The sequence below is a fragment of the Dendropsophus ebraccatus genome, chromosome 13 (assembly GCF_027789765.1).
Source record: "Dendropsophus ebraccatus isolate aDenEbr1 chromosome 13, aDenEbr1.pat, whole genome shotgun sequence".
NCBI lineage: Eukaryota > Metazoa > Chordata > Amphibia > Anura > Hylidae > Dendropsophus > Dendropsophus ebraccatus.
The window spans coordinates 13,046,050-13,065,525 of NC_091466.1; the positions used below are offsets into that span (position 1 = coordinate 13,046,050).

The window sequence follows — 19,476 nt, forward strand, 5'->3', positions numbered from 1 at the left end:
ACATTGTGTGTGTATAACATGGAGCGCTCCGCTGCGGAATCCCGTCTTCCTCAGTGTCAGTGTGTCTATGGTAGGGCTTATGCGCCTCTGCTCTCCGTTTAAAGAATTGACATGCCAATTCTTTGAGCAGAGAACGGAGGAGAGCAGAGGCGCACGAACCCTCCCATAGACACACTGTTTGACACTGAGACACTGAATTTTCTCAGTGTGAACATACCCTAAAGATTCAAAGTGAAAGCAAATACTAAGCTTAATTTTACTTTTCTTCATCTTTCCTATTTTTCGATCTTTGACTTTCAAGGGCTCCTCTTTTAAGTGTTCAGTCCGATGTCCGTAGGAAAACACTGCGACAGGTTTCCTTTTAAAATTTTTAAAAAAGGAAAAACATTGGGATTTTACTGTGCTAAAATAGTAAAAAGTAAAAAATAAAAGCCTATAAAAATATATAAACAAAGAGAATAAAATTATTTTTTTATTGTCTTCCTTAGAACAATTGAATCAGTTACTTACTGTATATAAACCCTAAAAATGGTTCTACTGAAAAGGAGAACTTGTCTCTCCAAAAAAACAAAAAGCCCTCATGTGACTATGCCAACAGGGGTTACATTGAAGGATTACAAATATTTTCAGTTTTTTTTCTTTCAATAGTAAATAATAATAATAATAATAACAAACAAAAATAATAATGTCTTTTGTTAATGATTTTTTTGGTTTCCATTAGAGCTTTTCTCTACACCAGAAGTGAAGGTGACCTCATATCAGAGAATAGAAGGGGAGTACCTGTCCCTGACATGTGACACAAGTCGAAGCCAATACAGAAGGTATATGGAATTAAAGTTCACCTTCTATAGAGATGGGAGGAGAATTCAAGGACCAGGATTATCTAACAAATATGAACTTGGAGTGGCTCGTTTGAGTGATTCTGGGACTTATATGTGTCGGGTTTCATCAAGAAGTGGTGTGACCAAGGCAAGCCTGGAGAAATACATCCAGATTAAGGGTAAGATCAAACATTAAGTGACTGACCTAATCTGTATATTTCCTAGCCAAACTTTACTACAGTGTCCTGCACCTGCTCCCTATATACTTTTATGATGTTTTGGTACATGTGGTCACATCCTCTGCATTTGATGCATCTGCATTGTATAAAACGTGGTAAGACAAACATTGTAATGGCGAGACACCAGGATTAGACTCTTTAGGGGAGATTTATCAAACATGGTGTAAAGTAAAACTGGCTCAGTTGCCCCTAGCAACCAATCAGATTCCACCTTTCATTCCTCACAGACTCTTTGAAAAATGAAAGGTGGAATCTGATTGGTTGCTAGGGGCAACTGCAGGGGCACAACTAGAAATGACTGGGCCCCATAGCAAACTTTTGATTGGGGCCCCCCTCCTCTGACCGACCACTACACCATCAACATACCCAGCTCTACATAGGCTCTGTACACCAAATACATTACAGTGCAGTTATATCAGGCGACTCAGAGGGGACGTCTTCTCTCATCAGAGTTCTTCCCTTTTCATCCTCTTCACCATCTGCCCTGGGCCATTATTAGAACTTCTCTGAGCCACGAATCCACAGAATCTGCCAGACAGACATATTAGGCTCCACACTCTGGCACCATCCTCATCTCTATACACACTGCACATCTGTATTGGCTCCTTTAAGCCTATTTTGGTGGGTAGCCCTGACTCTTTTTAGCGTGTGTGTGTGTGTGTGTGTGTGTGTGTGTGTGTGTATATATATATATATATAAATATATATATAAATAGATATCCCTTATAGTATATGCCCCGCTCTGTGTAGACACCTTATAGATGGTCCCTTGTTTAGTCTTCCCATAGATGGCCCCATGTGCATCTACTATAGTAGAGAGCCCCCGAGTGTAGTCCCTTTATAGTAGATGACAACCTCTGTGCACCCCATACACCAGGGGTAGGAGACCTCAGCTCTCCAGCTGTTGCAAAACTACAACTCCCATCATGTGTGGACAGTCAAAGCTAAAGCTGTAGTTTTGCAATAGCTGGAGAGTCAAGGTTCCATATCTCTGCCCTATAGTAGTGTAGTCCCCTTATAGTTGACCCCTCTGTGTAGTTAAAGGACAACTCCCACAAAAATTTTTTTTTGCTCATTTAACACACATTACAAAGTTATATAACTTTGTAATGTGGTTAAATACCCGGCCAGGCCCCCTTCCCCCACTTTCGGACCCCCGACCCCCCACCCCGGAAGTTAAGGAATGTATACATTACCTATTACGATCGTCACGGTCCTCTTCTCCGGGGCGGCATCTGGTGACGACGACGTCAGAGCCGAGGGGCGGTCCGGGTCTTCTTCCTCCTCGGCGTCTTCATGCAAAGTGAATGGGGATGAAAAGGCTGCTGGTGCACATGCGCACCAGCAGCCTTTTCATTGGCTGGAGCGCATCACATGGCTTCCAGCTTGCTCAGCCCTGATTGGCTGAGCTTGCTGGAAGCCATGTGATGCGCTCCAGCCAATGAAAAGGCTGCCGGTGCGCAAGCGCACTGGCAGCCTTTTCCATCCCCTGGACCCGGAAGTTGGAGACATCGCTGGATGGCGGAAGGCGGCGACGGAGAGGCGGACGGCGGGCGAATCGAGTGGCGATCGTCACCGGAGAGATGGTGAGTATGGTGTCTGTGTGTGTCTGTGTTTTTTTTTTTTTTGGGGGTCCCGCGGGAGTTGTCCTTTAACTATAGTAGATGCCCCCCTCTGTGCATTGTATACATACCCCCAGTGTAGTTCCCCTTATAATGCCCCCTAGTCCCCTTCATAGACGGTCCCTCTGTATAGTTCCCCTTTTAGATGCCTCCTCTATGTTGTCCTCCTTATAGATTGCCCCCCTTTGTTGCCCCCCTTATAGATGACCCCCGTGTTTTCCCCCTTACAAATGGCCCCCTTGTGTTATCCACCGCCCATATAGATAGCCCCCTTATATTGCCCATTCCTCATATAGATAGCCCCCAGTGTTCTCCATCCCCCTATAGGTAGCCCCCAGTGTTGTCCATTCCCCTATAGGTAGCCCCCAGTGTTGTCTATGCCCCTATAGGCAGCCCCAGTGTTGTCCATCCCCCTATAGGCAGCCCCCAGTGTTATGCATCCCCCTATAGGCAGCCCCAGTGTTGTCCATCCTCCCTATAGGCAGCCCCCAGTCTTGTGCATTCCATTCCCCATATAGCCCCCAGGGTTGTTCCTCCCCCATATAGCCCCCAGCGTTCCCCTCTGATAAAAAGATGAGCTGCTCCCTGGTCAAGTCCCATGCGGCATGACCACTGAGCTCAGTGTGCGCGGCGGCGGCTGGGACTTCCGGACTGTTTATACAGCATGTTTATTTCGGATTGAGCACCACCACATACCGGACCCAGCCTTAGACAGAGTGCCATCTAGTGGAGAGCCAGGCAGTGCCATCACTTTTTGTCTCTCTTGTTGGACTAAAAGACTTGAGATTTTTAAATAGAAGTAAATTACACATCTATATAACTTTCTGAAACCAGTGTATTTGAAAGAAAAAGTTTTTTTCCAGGAGTTTTAAATGTTTTTATATGCAGTTTGGATCATTGTACACCCCCCATTGCTTAGACCATCATGCTTGAATGTGTTCCAACATCTGACTTGTTACAGCTGTGGTGGCATCCCACACATTCCTCCCGATCCTCAGTGTCGACTGATGCCAGAGCCCATGTGCTAGGGTTCGGCACCGTCTCTCCTTCGGCCTAGCACAGCGTCTTACCTATCCGCACTCCTGCTTCCTGCACCTCTGTGCAGTGCGTGCATCCCTGCCTCCTTGTGCACATCAGCTCTCTGTAATTTAAAGGGGCAGTGCGCCTCTAATTGGTTAGCTGCACCAACACCTGCATATAAATTCCTGCCCCGTCCTGACCCCAACTTTGGAGTCTCTGCATGCTATCCCTTGCATGTGGTCCTATCTCTTCTTACTGCCTTGTGTGACTGTTGTTCTAGTTCCAGCTGTCATTCCTGCTGCAATCCAGCATGCCCGCCTTTGTGTTCCCTGCAGCAGCTCACCCACCTCCGCTAGCAAGCCAAGCCAGGGGTAGCGGCCTGAGAGTTTCCTGCCGCAGCAAATCCGACCCCCCTTGTGGTGGGCGCTGGTGAAAAGTAGCGGCCCCTTAGACGCTGCTCCCTGGTGCAGCTTACACCATCGCTAGAAACGGTTTAGCAGATCCACGACTACTGCTGTTACAACACTTGTCTCCATTTCCTCATCAAGGTTTTCTAAACTCTAATATTCATGTATTTCTATATCGGCTATCTTCACACTGTGTAAAAATCATGACTGGCTTTCATAACAACAGCCATCATTGCGCACATAGTTTTTTTACGTTATTTGCCAGTTTCATAACAACAGTCGTCATTTTTAAGAAAAAAATTAGCCCAGATGAGTATATACAAATCCAAGGTGAGTTTCAGTAAATAGCAAATTAGGTTAAAGGAGGATAATATATTATTACAGAAGAGCAGAATATAATATTATAGAGGGATTTGGAGAAGCTGGGGGCTTGGGCAGATAAATGGCAAATGACGTTAATGTGGATAAATGTAAGGTTATGCACTTAGGCTGTAGTAACAATAAGTACAGTTATGGCTAAATAAGAACACACTGGGTAACACTGCTGCCAAAAAAAGGACCTGGGGGGTATTGGTGGACAGTAAACTCATCTATAGTGCAGCAGCTGCCAAGCCTAAAAATATAATGGGAGGCATCAAAAGAGGGCAAGATGCTTAAGAGGAGAACATAGTTTTGCCTCTTTATAAATCACTGGTCAGGCCTTTACAAGTGGGCGTAGCAGACTTCCTGAGACCTCCCAGGACAGCTATGCGCACATCAGTAAGATACTTCAGCTTTTTCCAGCACTTTGTCTTACTGCAGTCAGTTCCTTGCTTTGGTAACTGTCCTGACTTGTAACGAAGGATCCCTGGTGTGGACAAGGTGTACCCTGCAGGATTTTGACCCCTCCTGTAGGCTTTAGAAGTGCATCTTTAGGGAGGCTGTTCCCATAGAAAATCTCTCTTGGCTCTTTCTGTGTCTCTAGTACTTGACAACACCAACCAACTACCACAAAGGACCTCCCACTAGGAACTAACTGGGTTTGAATAGGGGTGACCGGATCTATCTCTTATTCATAGGTCTGTGTGGAGAAAGGGGAGGAAAGAAGTGTAATTATCTAAGAGCCGTGTGCGGCACCTGCACCTGTGATTGTTCAGAAACTGTGAACAACAGTAGAACAAGTTAACCCATTCCCTTCAGCTGTGCTCATACAGACAGTTTTAGCTAGGGGGAAAGTGAGACACCTAGTGGGGAAAACACAAATAACACCTTCATCCCCTCTTGTGGGACACCTGACTTTACCCAGGTGGTAAAAAGACTTTGTGGACCACCGGTACTGGGACACTACAAATGTAGTAACTGAGACAATACCAGTAACATAGCCAAGGTCCAAACACAGATGGTAGCATGATCAGTCTGAAGCGTTGGGCCTCTCATGATTGGTCCAACTCTCCAGAGCCCCTGATTGACGGTTAGGCCGCCGCACCACTGTCTCTGGTTAGCCTACCACACCCCTTGTTTGTGATTGGTTGTGAGGTTTGAAGCCTGGTTTGGTGCCAGGTTGTTATTATTCAAGATGAATGTGGCCAATCATTACTATAAGCCTTTCATAAATAACCATGTACAGCCTTGATTTTTCTCTTATAAAAATAAGTGACCCTATTCATTCATATGGGCCTTCGGAAGTTGCTCAAGGCTATACTTGGTATTTTCTGAAGGCCCATAGGAAAGAATGGGACAAACATCACTATGACGCCAGACCCTGTAGAAGGGGATCAGATGGCCTTGACTTGAGACATGATCCTTAATCCATATAGACCAACCACAGATTTAATGTTTGCCTTCTACAAAAATGGGAAGGTGGTCCAACAATTTGATTCATCTTATACATATGAAATCCAGTCTGTTCAGGCTGTGAATTCTGGACAATATTCCTATAAAGTTTCGGCAGCCAATACTGCGAAGAAAGACAGCTAAAAGAAATGTGTTCAAGTTCAGGGTAAATACAAACACCAAAATAATAGATACAGTATTGTGAAAGAAACTATAGTTGTATATAATCTGTACAGATGCTGCATACTGTAAGGAGCGGCACAACTGTCAAATTCATTAAAATCTTGACTTGTGGATGTCTATTTTTAGTGAAATAGTCAACAAGGAGTGTGGTTTCATCAGCAGATGAAGCACAGTTACAGTCTGGCTCCCAAGGGTTTAAGTGGGGATGCATAGCCTCATCACTTAACCTCCTTGGGGCCAGACAGTAAGCAGCTATCTGTATACTGTATATGCTGCATCCTGTAAAGGAGCAGAACACCTGTCAAAGTGATGTGTTCTGCTCCTGCCTTTTTTGTAAGGGAATCTGTCGCCTCCAAAACATCAGTAGATTATACATCAGTAGAGTATACAATGCTGATTCTATATCTGCAATTTGTATCTCTCTATGTTCTTGCATTCCTTTTCTATAATCCACAAATAAAGGAGTCTAAGTAGTCCTCTCTATTCATCAACATGACCAGTTTGTAGGCTTACAGAGGGGAAATAGAAGGGGTAGAAATTTGTAATCCGCATCCTTTATCCTACTTATAGATTAATTTAATTTAGGGTTTTAAGGGGGGTGGGTTGGAGGTAACAGAGTCCCTCTTTTAAAGGAAACCTGTCACCCCCCGTGCCGCGGTGACAGGCTCCCGACCCCTTTGGATCCCCCTATACTTACCTCATCGCACTGGGTCCTGCTTCCTGAGCCGGTTGGGTGACTGAGATTTCAGCGCTCGAAGCCCGGCGCACGCGCTCACAGGAGACTCCGATGCCCATAGAGAATGACAGAGCATTGGACTCCCCATTCATTCTCTATGGGCATCTGACTCTCCTGTAAGCGTGCGCGCCAGGCTTCGGGCGCTGAAATCTCAGTCACCCGACCGGCTCAGGAAGCGGGACCCGGTGCGATGAGGTAAGTATAGGGGGATCTAACAGGGGGTCTGGAGCCTGTCACCCTGGTACAGGGGGGTGACAGGTCCTCTTTAAGTATCTTGAGTACTATGTCAGATTCGGTGGACTACAACATTGACCAGCAGTTTTTTATTTGTAATAAAATGGTAAAGGAGGGGTGTGGGGGTGTCTGTATTTGAATTAAAAAAAAATAAAAAAAAACTTAGTAGTGGAAGCCGTCTAATAGATGGTATCCATTACTAATCCAGGACTAATCCACGAATAAAGAGCATAACATGTTGATTCCACACTGTTGAAGGATATAGCATTATCGCATGCTGTCCTCAGTCCTCCTACAAAACATATGCATTTCAGTCTTTACCAGACAAATCACCATTGGTTGCACCACCATCAAATGAGGTCGGCTATTCACTGAGTGTAGCTAGTGGCATAGGGAATCCCTTGCCTCCAGCAATAGATTTTTATTTTTATTTTTTTTCCAGGAATTCTAAACTTTTGACATAGAGGCAGTCCATTCTAACTAGAAATGACTGGGCCCCATAGCAAATTTAATGTCTCCTGCTGTGCTTCCAAATAGTAATAATGCCTCCTGCTGTGCCCCATATAGTAATAATGCCCCCTGCTATGTCTTCATATAATAATAATGTCCCCTGCATTGCCCCACATATACTAATAAAGTCTCCCTGCATTGCCACACATATAGTAATAATGCCCTCTGCTATGTCTTCATATAATAATAATAATGATGTCCCTTTGCTGTGCCCCACATATAGTAATAATGTCCCCCTGAATTGTCCCACATACAGTAATAATAATATCCCCCTGCATTGTCCCATATACTACTAATAATGTCCCCTTGCATTGCCCCATATACTTATAATAATGTCCCCCTGCATTGCCCCCTTATATTTATAATGTCCCCCTACATTGCCTCATATACTTATAATGTCCCCCTGCATTGCCCCCATATACTTATAATGTCCCCCTGCATTGCCCCATATATTTAAAATGTCCCCCTGCATTGCCCCCATATATTTAAAATGTCCCACTGCATTGCCTTATATACTGATAATGTCCCCCTGTATTGCCTCATATACTTATAATGTCCCCATGCATTGTCCCCATATACTTATTATGTCCCCCTGCATTGCCCCAATATACTTATATTAATGTCCCCCTGCATTGTCCCCATATAGTAATAATGTTCCCCCTGCATTGCCCCCATATAGTAATAATGTGCCCCCTGCATTGTTCCCCATATAGTAATAATGTGCCCCCTGCATTGTCCCCCATATAGTAATAATGTTCCCCCTGCATTGTCCCCATATAGTAATAATGTGCCCCCTGCATTGTCCCCCATATAGTAATAATGTGCCCCCTGCATTGTCCCCATATAGTAATAATGTGCCCCCTGCATTGTCCCCCATATAGTAATAATGTGCCCCCTGCATTGTCCCCCATATACTTATAATAATGTCCCCTGCATTGTCCCCCATATACTTATAATAATGTCCCCTGCATTGTCCCCCATATAGTAATAATGTGCCCCCCTGAATTGTCCCCCATATAGTAATAATGTGTCCCCCTACATTGTCCCCCATATAGTAATAATGTGCCCCCTGTATTGTCCCCCCCAAAAAACAAAACAAACAAATAATACTCACCTAATCCTGTTCTGGATCCGGTCTTCCTTTCTTCTGGCCTCTTCTCTCCTCTTCAGCCTGTCAGTTGCCAGAGGGATCCCCCAGCAGGCGCGATGACGTCATCACTGCGTCTGCTGGAGGATCCCTCAGAGATGTGCATGGGTGATCTGTGCGGTGCAGAGGAGGGTGGCACAGACATGTGAGTAAGAAAGGTCCAGGGTCCGTCCATTACACCGCCCTCCGCCGGGGGGGGGGGGGGGCAGGGAGGGGGTTAACCGACCGCGGACCCCGGAGCTGTCTCACTCACATGTCTGCGCCAACTTCCCTCCTCAGCGCCGCACAGATCACCAATGCACATCTCCGAGGGCGCCAATGATGCAGTTAATGTGCGGGGGCCCCTAACTGTCGTCTCCCTGTGCGGTGGCCCGGCCCTAGAAACAGTCATGGGCAGGAGTACAGGTAGTGGCAGAGCATAGAACTTCTAAACAGGGAGGCCGGAGGCATCAGTGCAGGTATGGCCTCTGTGATCTCACTCTGATATTGTCCTGATGCCCCGGACCCCAAAGCAGCTGCTATGTCGACTACTGTGATAGTTAGGCCCCTGCATTCTATAATGTTATGGGCCATCTGGGCAATTATACAGCCTCCACTGTATATGTCTGAGACACACACTTCATCACAACTTTACTCTGTACCTAAAAAATCTATCCCAATGTTTTTATCAACTTTCTGGTTTCCCTAGAGCTTTTTGATGTACCAATAATGAAGGTGGATCCAAAAACGGTAGTAGAAGGAGATGTCATGACCCTGACATGTGACACACGTCCAAGCCGCTATAGAATGACTGCAGAACTGAAGTATAGCTTCTACAGAGATGGCAGGAAGGTTCAGGAGCCTGGTTCATCTAGAAAATATAAAGTTCACCATGTAAACCAGGAACTTTCCGGAAATTATAAGTGTGAGGTTTCTACAACAAATGGTGTGAAGAAGCAAAGCAGAGAACAATATATCCCGGTCCAGGGTAAGTAGAAACACCAACCACCTTTCTTGGTATGTCTCATACAATATCTTCTTTCCTAAAACGATTATGATAAAAATCCAAGACCATGATTTTGTTGTTGTTTTATGGTTGGTGCGTTGCATAGTGACATGGTGCTACTTTCAAAGAAACCAGATCCTATATCCTGATGTGATAACAAGTCATGTCCCCGCTATTCTGAAGCATTTTCCTTCGTTATTTAGCATCTTTCACATTGAATTATTTTGAGGCAGCCACTTTTTTTTTTTTTTTTAAGGTTCAGGGGTTTTAAAAGCAAGAACAACACAGAAAAAAATAGAAAACCTGCACAGAAAGAGTTTAATATATATGGACAGAGCTTCAGTGTATTCTGTGTTCTTTCCCTACTTCTACTTTCTTTTATCCTTTACTCTGTTGGCTCCTTATCGACTTAATAGTTTTTTTTATAAATTCTGATCTAAAGTGTAACTTTCACGATGGACCACTGCCGGATCAGCATTAAGTTGCTGGTCCCATACGCTCCATTCTATGGTCACGCGGATTCCGCCATCGGCCCAAAGAATGGACATATCCATTCTTTGGGCAGACACAGGAATCCGACTGACCATAGAATGGAGTCTACAGTACAGGCGGTGAGTGGAGTGGGAGCGCGAGGACAAGTAACAGAATCTGCGTGATTATCATAGTGTGCATATACACTTAGGCTCCGTGTACACAGAGCAAAACTGGCAGAATTCCGTGGTGGAATTGTCCACTGTGAAATCCCACCAGCTTCCATGTCATAATGACAGTCGATGGGAAGCTTGCGTGTCTCCTCTCTCCGTGCTGAAGAATGACCATGTTCCTTCTTCAAAGTGGAGAGATGCTGAGAGAGGAGGCGCGCAAGCCTCCCATAGACTGACATAGAGCCCGCCGACCCCCTGGTGCAGCCCCCGGATACTTACCCTTTCCGGCGAGTCCCACTCCTGGAGCTGGTCCTGGGACAAAGATATGCCGTGCGCTCGCGCCGCAGAGATGAATCCGATGCCCGTAGAGAATGACGGGCACTGATATCTTCGTCCCGGGACCGGCTCCAGGAGCGGGACTCGCCGGAAAGGGTAAGTATCCGGGGCTGGATCGGGGGGTCGGGCATGCTCTGTGCCCGCATCCCTGGTGACAGGTTCCCTTTATTTCGAAAGTTTGGGTCTCCATGAATATGGAGACTAAAATGAGACTTTAATCTAAAACGACCAAATATTTTTGTTCCCTTTCAGAGCTCTTCTTTCACCCTAACATCACTACAAAGTCAAACCCAGTGGTGGAGGGTGATCATATGATCTTGTCGTGTAACACAACCCTCAGTTCACATAGACCCACTACAGATCTGAAGTTTGCTTTCTACAGAGATGGAGAAAAGGTCCAGGAATATAATTCATCTAATACATATGGAATCCGGTCTGTTCAGGCTGCAAATTCTGGAGAATATTCTTGTAAAGTTTCGGCAGCCAATACTGTGACGAAACACAGTCAGAAGAAATATATTAACGTTCAAGGTAAATACAAACACCAACATAGACATGTGCGGAATACACCTCATGTAAGGAAAGCAGAGTGGACATAGTGCCATGCAGCAACGCCATTAAATCCCATGGGGCAGCTAAGTTTTTTTTCAAGCGTGATATATGAGCAGTAAGAACTATTATGTTTCCAATCTAAAATATGGCGTGCCAGACAAGCAACGTTATAACCTCTCAAGTTAGGGAAGTTAACCCCTTCTTCTTCCTTCTGTAACATGAGTTTTGTGAGGGCGATTCTAGGTTTCTTTCCACCCCATATGAAACTAGAAAAGGTAGAGTTGAGAGTATTTACATTGCTAGCTGGTCTTATTCAATAAGTCCCCCTGAGTATTTTGACCCATCTCCTGTCTTTGTAGCTGCTGCCATTCCGGAGTTACAAGTTTTTATTAAAGCTGATCCAAATCCAAGATGGCGCAAGCTAGAAAACTACATTTCCCATCATGCATCTCCCTGATTGGTTCATTTGTGTACTCGCCCCCTTAGCTTTCTTTCCTCCCCACTGCTGTCATTACTATTGCACAGTAAACACAGGACTGTTTTTTCACTGATTTTGCATCACATCACCCCAATATGTATTCCATACTAGCTGATGATGTAGCAGAGCTGACGCACGCATGGTGTAGTAGAGCTGACGCACACATGATGGAGCTATGTGCTGCATAACTGGCATCTGTTTACCGGGGGTGGGTGTAGTGTAGGTTTAGATCTCTGCTTACTGAATGAATGAAAACATTCTAGTTCCATCCAAACTCTAAGAACATCTATAACACTTACAATATGCAGAACTGTGACACAAAGACAGGTACATATGCCTGCATTGAAAAAAAAAAAAAAGACAAATTTGGTCAGCTCTCCTAGAACCCCATTCACACTAGGCAGGAGCACGTTGCTATGGCTGAAGTTGCAAACACACAAAAACACAGAAAAATGCAACAGCTCACTGCAATGGCAAGATACAGACCCACTACAGACATGAAAATAGTTAAAAGCAGCCCCCCCCCAACTGCCAAAAAAAACCTTCCATAAAAATAATGAGGCTCTTGGTTACCACTTGAAAATGGTATAAACTGCCCCACTGGCCTCATGCTCGGGACAGTCCTACACTGTACTATGGCCTCTTCATGGCATGAAATACGCCTATGCTCTGGGCATGCAAGATCCGTCTAATACCAGCAAGAGTAATTACACCACCTGGGTGGGACAGGTGGAGTGCACGACCAAGTAGAGGCAGCCACTCCCCCATCTGGAACACAGAAAAAAAAAAAGACAAATAGAGATAGAACCATAACTGTCATATTATAGAAACCTAGACTCAGTGACACATGTATGTCTATGGAAGCAGCACAGGTGCATAGAGATGATGCAGATACATTTTTCTGGAAGTTCAGTTACCAAGTCAATAGACAGCTAACCCAGCCCCCAGAGAGAAGATCACATGTCCTGTGATTACAAAGGGAGGGGGGAAGAGGGAGCTGAGCGTGGTCAGAGTGGACCCAGAGTAGAGTATTTTAGACATTTAGAACGGGTAAATGAGAGGAAAAAAAGGGAAAGGGAGCAAGATTATACATGGTTATACCTGTACGTATATTAGACATAGGGTGGTATTGGGAAAGCAGATTGTTTAAAATATTAATTCCCAAATATTTAATGTGAGATTTAGCTAGAGGAATTCCATGTAGAGCAAGACCTTTTAGATACTCCAAGGAGCTATTATGAAAAAATAACAAGTAACAAGATTTGGAAATTTTATATCCTGAGTATATTTCAAAAATGCGTAACGTCCGAATTATGTTTGGGATATAATTCATAGGATCCGATAAGAATAAGATTATGTCAGAGCGTCCTGTGCCTCCCCCCCACCAATCGATCAATTCTTCTATTTAAATTTTGTTGTTTTACATTGTATTTTGAGTATCTGAAAATAGGTTCTAAATGTCTTGCGTGTTGAGTCCAAAACTGTTCTACTGAATCTTCAGGGATACTTGGAGTTCTGGTTTAAATCAAAAGGTTGCATCATGGTCTAGGGTTGTTTTTTTTTTTTTTTCCCCTATTACTCTCAGGTATTATGGTGTAATTAAGAAATCAACCTAATGTTATTACCAATGTTCTGCTTTCCTCTAGAGCTTTTCACTGTTCCACAAATGCAGGTGGAGCCAGATCCGGTAGTAGAAGGAGATACTATGACCCTGACCTGTAACGTAACTCTAAGCCCATACAGAGCGACTACAGAACTGCGGTATACCTTCTACAGAGACGGGAGGACGGTTCAGGAAACCAATTCATCCAGAGAATATAAAGTGCAGCCTGTAAAGCTGAGAGATTCTGGGAATTATAAGTGTGAGGTTTCCACAACAAATGGTGTGAAGAAGCAAAGTCAGGAGCGACACATCCTGGTCAAAGGTGAGATCAAATACCGAGTGTGTCCCTTGATGCTTCTCAAGCTACCGTATTTTCCGGCATATAAGGCGACTGGGCGTATAAGACGACCCCTGACTTTTAAAGAGATTGTCAGGGATTCGCCTTATACGGTGGAAAATGGTAACCCCTGCCTAACCGCAGCCTTGCTGCAGTCAGGCAGGGGTTAACTGCAGCTAAATTAATAAAACAACAAACAGTTAACTCACCTGGGCCCGTTCCCGCCTCCGCACGTCTTCTTCTCCGGTCCCGTTCCCCGGCTCAGGCAATGTGACGTACACTGACTGCGCCGGAGATGCCCGAAGCTCTACCGAGCAGCCGAATGTGTCTAATTGGAGACGCTTGGCTGCTCGGGAGAGCTTCGGCATCCCCAGTGCAGTCAGTGTACGTCACACTGCCTGCGCCGGGGAACGGGACCGGAGAAGAAGACGCGCGGAGGCGGGAACGGGCCCAGGTGAGTTAACTGTTTTTTTTTTTAAATGGTCCCCCCATACGGTGGGGATGCGGCCATTTTTGAGCCCCCCCCATCCCCGGCGTATAAGACAACCACCGACTTCTGACAAGATTTTTCGGGGTTAAAAAGTTGTGTTATACGACGGAAAATATGGTACATAGATTTGTACTTTACTTCCACTTAAAAATCTCCACCCTTCCAGTACTTATCAGTTGCTTTATGTCCTGCAGGAAGTGTTGTTGTGGCAAAGCAGTCTGGGTTGCCTTTGGTGGGGTAGCTTTGGCGGTGTTGTGGCTGCTAGGTAGGTGCAGGGTCACTTGGGCACTTGTCATGGTAGCCTGGACTGGCATTGGAACGCACCCCTGGTTAGACAGGCATTGCTTCCACAGGTTTGGATAACCCAAGTGTAACCTGGTGTGTAGGTGCAGAATGATAGACATCCAGAGTCCAGTAGCTTAACCAGAATAACACAAAACAAAACAAGGCTTTCATAACTGCAGGTGCAGATGAGAGATAGAAAAGGTTGTAACAGCAAAAAGCAAGAGTAGAGGATCATCTTGAGGGCCCTGTCAGAGGAACTGTGTACCCATGCCATAAGCAAGCCCTGCAGCAACGCAGTATGTGGAAAGGCACGTGACCAGGGGAGAATAGCGTAGCTAAGGGGTTGGTTTAAGCTCAGCAGAGGCTAGAGCAGGAAAATAGTAGGAGGAGTTTGGGGGAGCGGGCGGAAGTGATATATGTTTGGGTTGTTGTCACGGCGGCAAAGATGGGAGGGGGATTTGGAGGCACCCTTCGAGCAGTTGGACACGAGCAAAAAGTTACATTTAGTTAACATTGGTGGCATGAGGGAAATAATCCCTCCAAAGTTAAAGATAGTGGTTGGAAGCTGGGGCGCTACCCAGCTTTGCTAAGTTATTCCTGTGGTGGTGGAGGGGGTCATGGCAAGCTTATATGTCCCTCAGTCAATGGTAGTACGAGGCCCCAGGTAGTACGAGGCAGAAGAATATGTAAACTAGTTGGAGCTTTGTTCTACTGGGGTCAGTGCCTAACTGGGTATAGGTCACTGCCCTGTACTGTGCTGAGAATATTCGAGGCGTGGACAAGGTGATCCTCAGGGGACGTCCTTTCCTCCTGAAGAGTCTAGCACTGCATGCTAGCAACATTTCTTGCATAAAGAAATAAGTTAAGTCTCTTGGTCCCTGACAAGGGACCTGGCCTAAGCCAGGCCCTGGCTTCACTGCAGCAGAAACTGTCTCTGTATTGCTTTCTCTCTAGTGACTGTAACTAGAAGGACCCCTCCCACCAGGAACTAACCTCCTTTTATAGAGGTAACTAAGTCTCCTCGGTGGGGCTGTGTATGCAAAAGGAAGAAAGAAGGAGATATGACAGAAAAAAGAGGGAAACAGGACTGCACTTTTGACTGGACATGAGAATAACATGTGCCAGAAAACAGTTTAACCCAGTGTTTCTTTAAGCTGTGCATGATACAAGGCATACAAAGAACACAGTAGTGACACCTAGTGGGGAATACATAGAATACATCCGACCATATCCCACTGTGGGAACCTGACACAAGTTACTTTGCCCAGGTGCTATAGAAAGCTAGTGGCACACCTGTGCTGGGACACTACAGTGTATTCTTTCCAGTCTGACACAGTGCTCTCTGCTGCCACCTCTGTCCATGTCAGGAACTGTCCAGAGCAGTAACAAAGCCCTATAGAAAACCTCTCCTGTTCTGGACAGTTCCTGACATGGGCAGAGGTGGCAGTAGAGAGCACTGTGTCAAGATTGGAAAGAATACTGATAAGTACTGGAAGACTTGAGATTTTTAAATAGAAGTAAATTACAAATCTCTATAACTTTCTGATTTGTTGATTTTAGAACATTCACTGACATGCACTAAAGAATCACCCAGTCACCATACTGTACCTAAACATGTACCCCAATATTATGAACGACTTTCTGTTTTTGTTCATAGACCTTTTCTCTACTCCGGAAATACACGTAAATCCACATTTGGTAGTAGAAGGAAATCGCATGACTCTGACGTGTAACGCAAGTCTAAGCCGAGGTAGAAAAACTACAGATCTGCGGTATACCTTCTACAGAGACGGGAGGACGGTCCAGGAGCTCGGTTTGTTTACAGAATATAAAGTGCAGCCTGTAAAGCCGAGAGATTCCGGGAACTATAAGTGTGCGGTTTCTACAACAAATGGTGTGAAGAAGATCAGTCAGGAGCAACACATTCTAGTCCAAGGTGAGATCCCGGTCCAAGGTGTTTACGGCTGATGTAAACAAGTCTCTGGCAGGCTTTATCTGCAACATTGTAGCTTCTTTGTAATGCTGGGAGGGTTAATCTGAGGTCAAGTTGTTAATAAGCTCACTGTGGTTATCGTTCCAGCATTACACAGTTGCCACAATGTTGCAGATAAGGACTTGTTTACATCAGCTGTCTCAGAAGGGAGGGGGGAGCAGGGGGAGAAAGAGAGAAAGGCTCACTCAAAGATTTCTGTGTCTTCAGCAGAAAGCAGCAGCTGAGAACTGGGGGAAGGAGACTGAATAGATAACAAGTTTGGAAGGAACTGTTATTCTCACCATGGGCAGCCACATATCAAAAGTTATGTATGAGTGGGATACCCCTTTAATATGCTGTATTTAAACAGAGACTTAGAGGGGCCTTTATTAACTCAAGCCCCACCCCCATTCAATCTGCCAAATATAAGGGGTGCATACTTCTTAGTACAACCAGTGGCATCTGCTGCTGGTTTCAGAAAATTATATAGATTTGTAAATTACTTCTATTTAACCCCTAGCTGCACCAGGACGTTACTGAACATCCTGGTGCCACTAGCAGAGTTCTATCATCCCGTTTTTTTATGTGGAGAATTCAGTATGACACGTTACGATACAAGTTGCTCCACCCATTTGTCTCACTCCACATTTGATGATGTGGAGCTCTTCTTCCATTGTTTCTATCACTTAAGTTATTCATTTGCTCAGGAATGTTCTGGATACTGAGAATTTTTAGCCACCTCTAGAGTTTAGCAGCTGTGACACTGTGGTCAGTTTATGAGTTCTGTAATGGAGATTGGGTATAAAAGCTGGGTATCGTTGGAGATACGTTGGATGCAGTTAGCTCACATGGCCACTAGGTGTCAGTAGTACTCTTTGTAGTAGAAGTAGTAGTACACACCTAGAACAAAAACTATACTGAGAGCATATATAGGTGCGTCTAGTCAATACAGAACTTCCCTACAGGTTGTAAATGGTGTAATGTCAAGCCTATTCTAGTTGAATAACATCATCTAACATTTTCCCTCTTTGTAACCCCCCCTCTTTGTAATTTTCCCTAAACCCCCACTCCCTAGCTGGTAAATACAGGTTAAAGTGTCCCCTATTGGCTAAACAAAAGGTGTCAAGTCCCTTCTAAATGCCTTAGCATGTTTTTTACAACTTTTATGACTCACCTTTCCTCTTGAAAAGTTATATACTTTTCTACAATGCCCTGTGATGATCTCCTGTCTTTTTTTTCAGGTTATCAAGCTGTATAAACCTTCTAATGAAGACTAGAACCGACACCTCTAAACAGGTCAACATACTGGACTTTCCTCCTAAATACCAGCGTTTTACATTGCTTGCACTTACATCAATATCTGATAAGAGGAAAAGGAGGCATTTTTCTCTGATAAGAATTATTATAACGGTTTATATATTTATTTGTGCGACTGATTTATGCAAAGTTTATAGAAAGTAAAATGATAAATAAATTGCCAGTATAACCAGATAAAGTAAGTTTAGCCCTGGAATAACTTATTCTGCTTACAATAAAGATTTCCTCCTGTATATTCAGCATACTAATAAATGACCGAAAAGTCCTAGCATATCTTGTTTTCCTATTATTATTATTATTATTATTATTATTATTATTATTATACATGAGTATTTCTTCACCATTTATTGTGCCCAAAAATTCCCAATACCTTAAAACTTGATCTTTACACAACTGTTTATGTCTACAACTGCTCAGAGCGCCCCTATAATGTATACAGCCTGCTGGGCACAGGTACCAATTACTGAGTAAAGGTAAAAGGTGACCTTACAACTTATAGTAGAGTCGGCTCAACCCACGGCTACCAGGGTGATAAAGTTTGCGTGGCGAAACACAGCGTTGGGTGAGTGGTATTACCAGGCAGATCATCTTTATATTAGGAGGTTCAAGTATATACTTTTCATTGCATATTTTTCATTCTTTTTTCTTTTTTTGCAGCTATATGTACCTTTTTTTTACTGCACTTTTGAGTATTTCTCTACCTGTATATATACACCTTTTGTACTTCCCCTGGTTGATTGATATACCATCAACTTGTACCTATTATGCTGACTATACATTATTTATGATCACCTGTATGTACTGTATTGTTTTATTCTTTCTCTTTTTTAAATGTTTAAAAAAAAAAAAAATATATATATATATATATATATATATATATATATATACATATTATATACTGTATGTATATATATATATATATATATATATTAATAATAAAGCATTATTTGATTTATTAATTCAATAGTATTGCCCAGCATTGTCTTGTTTGTAGGATATATATATATATATATATATATATATATATATATATATATATATATATATTTTCTATTGCATATGGATATTGGGTACTAAGAGTCCTTCTTAGGTCACTTAAATTTTAGTGTTATATACATGTATTATATACATATCAACGCCAGATGTCAGCAAACAGGTAAAAAAAAATGTTAACAGACAATAAATAAAAGACATCACAATAAAATCTATTAAATTAATTAAAACAATACTAAAAATAAATAAATGACAATAATCTGCATGTATACTATGTGTTAGGTATATAGTATATACCATTCAACTGGGTCACAATAGTAAATAACACATAAATATCATGAGTTGCATGAACACAAACAATCAATGTATAGTATCGGGAAAATATAGTGTCAGATAATAAGAAAAAAAGAGACATAAGAATATAAAAGAATATGAGAATACAGAGGTCAACATAATAAAATGCAGTAGCAGAGGGAACAAACATGGTGAATGGGTATAGTGAGGAAACAAACAGCTGAAACTGCAAAACATGTCGGCCGGTGAAGAGCAAAGCTAAGCAAAGAGGAGTGGGTGGGAGATCAAGAGCCTAGCTAAGAGGAACAAGAGGATATAGCGACAGGATGCCTGATACAGCAGAGAAAGACAACAGAAGCATATGACATAGAAACATGAAGCATAAAGGAAAACAAGAACTAAATACTACTAAAGTACATAAATAGCTGATATAGAAGGAACATCTGATTAGATCCAGAT

General features: G+C 43.5%; 1 protein-coding gene across 2 annotated transcripts; it reads left to right on the plus strand.

Annotated features, from left to right (window-relative positions):
- The first annotated feature begins 752 nt into the window (after positions 1-752).
- On the plus strand, positions 753-18,013 carry LOC138771170 (Fc receptor-like protein 6). Of its 2 annotated transcripts, none has more exons than XM_069950703.1 (6): positions 753-821; positions 9,420-9,698; positions 10,949-11,227; positions 13,373-13,651; positions 16,099-16,377; positions 17,655-18,013. In XM_069950703.1, exons 2-6 carry the CDS (start codon positions 9,440-9,442, stop codon positions 17,669-17,671), a joined length of 1,113 nt encoding a protein of 370 aa, XP_069806804.1. In that variant the 5' UTR covers positions 753-821; positions 9,420-9,439; the 3' UTR covers positions 17,672-18,013. The 2 variants fall into 2 exon arrangements, with proteins under 2 accessions (XP_069806804.1, XP_069806805.1); XM_069950704.1 differs by lacking the exon at positions 17,655-18,013 and adding an exon at positions 16,645-16,727.
- The last annotated feature ends 1,463 nt before the right edge of the window (positions 18,014-19,476 follow it).

Excerpts from the sequence above, each read along its gene's own strand:
- LOC138771170 (XM_069950703.1), top strand. The coding sequence starts at position 9,440 with ATGAAGGTGGATCCAAAAACGGTAGTAGAAGGAGATGTCATGACCCTG. Across the intron at positions 11,228-13,372 it reads GAAATATATTAACGTTCAAG|AGCTTTTCACTGTTCCACAA; the intron begins GTAAATACAAAC and ends GCTTTCCTCTAG. Across the intron at positions 13,652-16,098 it reads GCGACACATCCTGGTCAAAG|ACCTTTTCTCTACTCCGGAA; the intron begins GTGAGATCAAAT and ends TTTTGTTCATAG.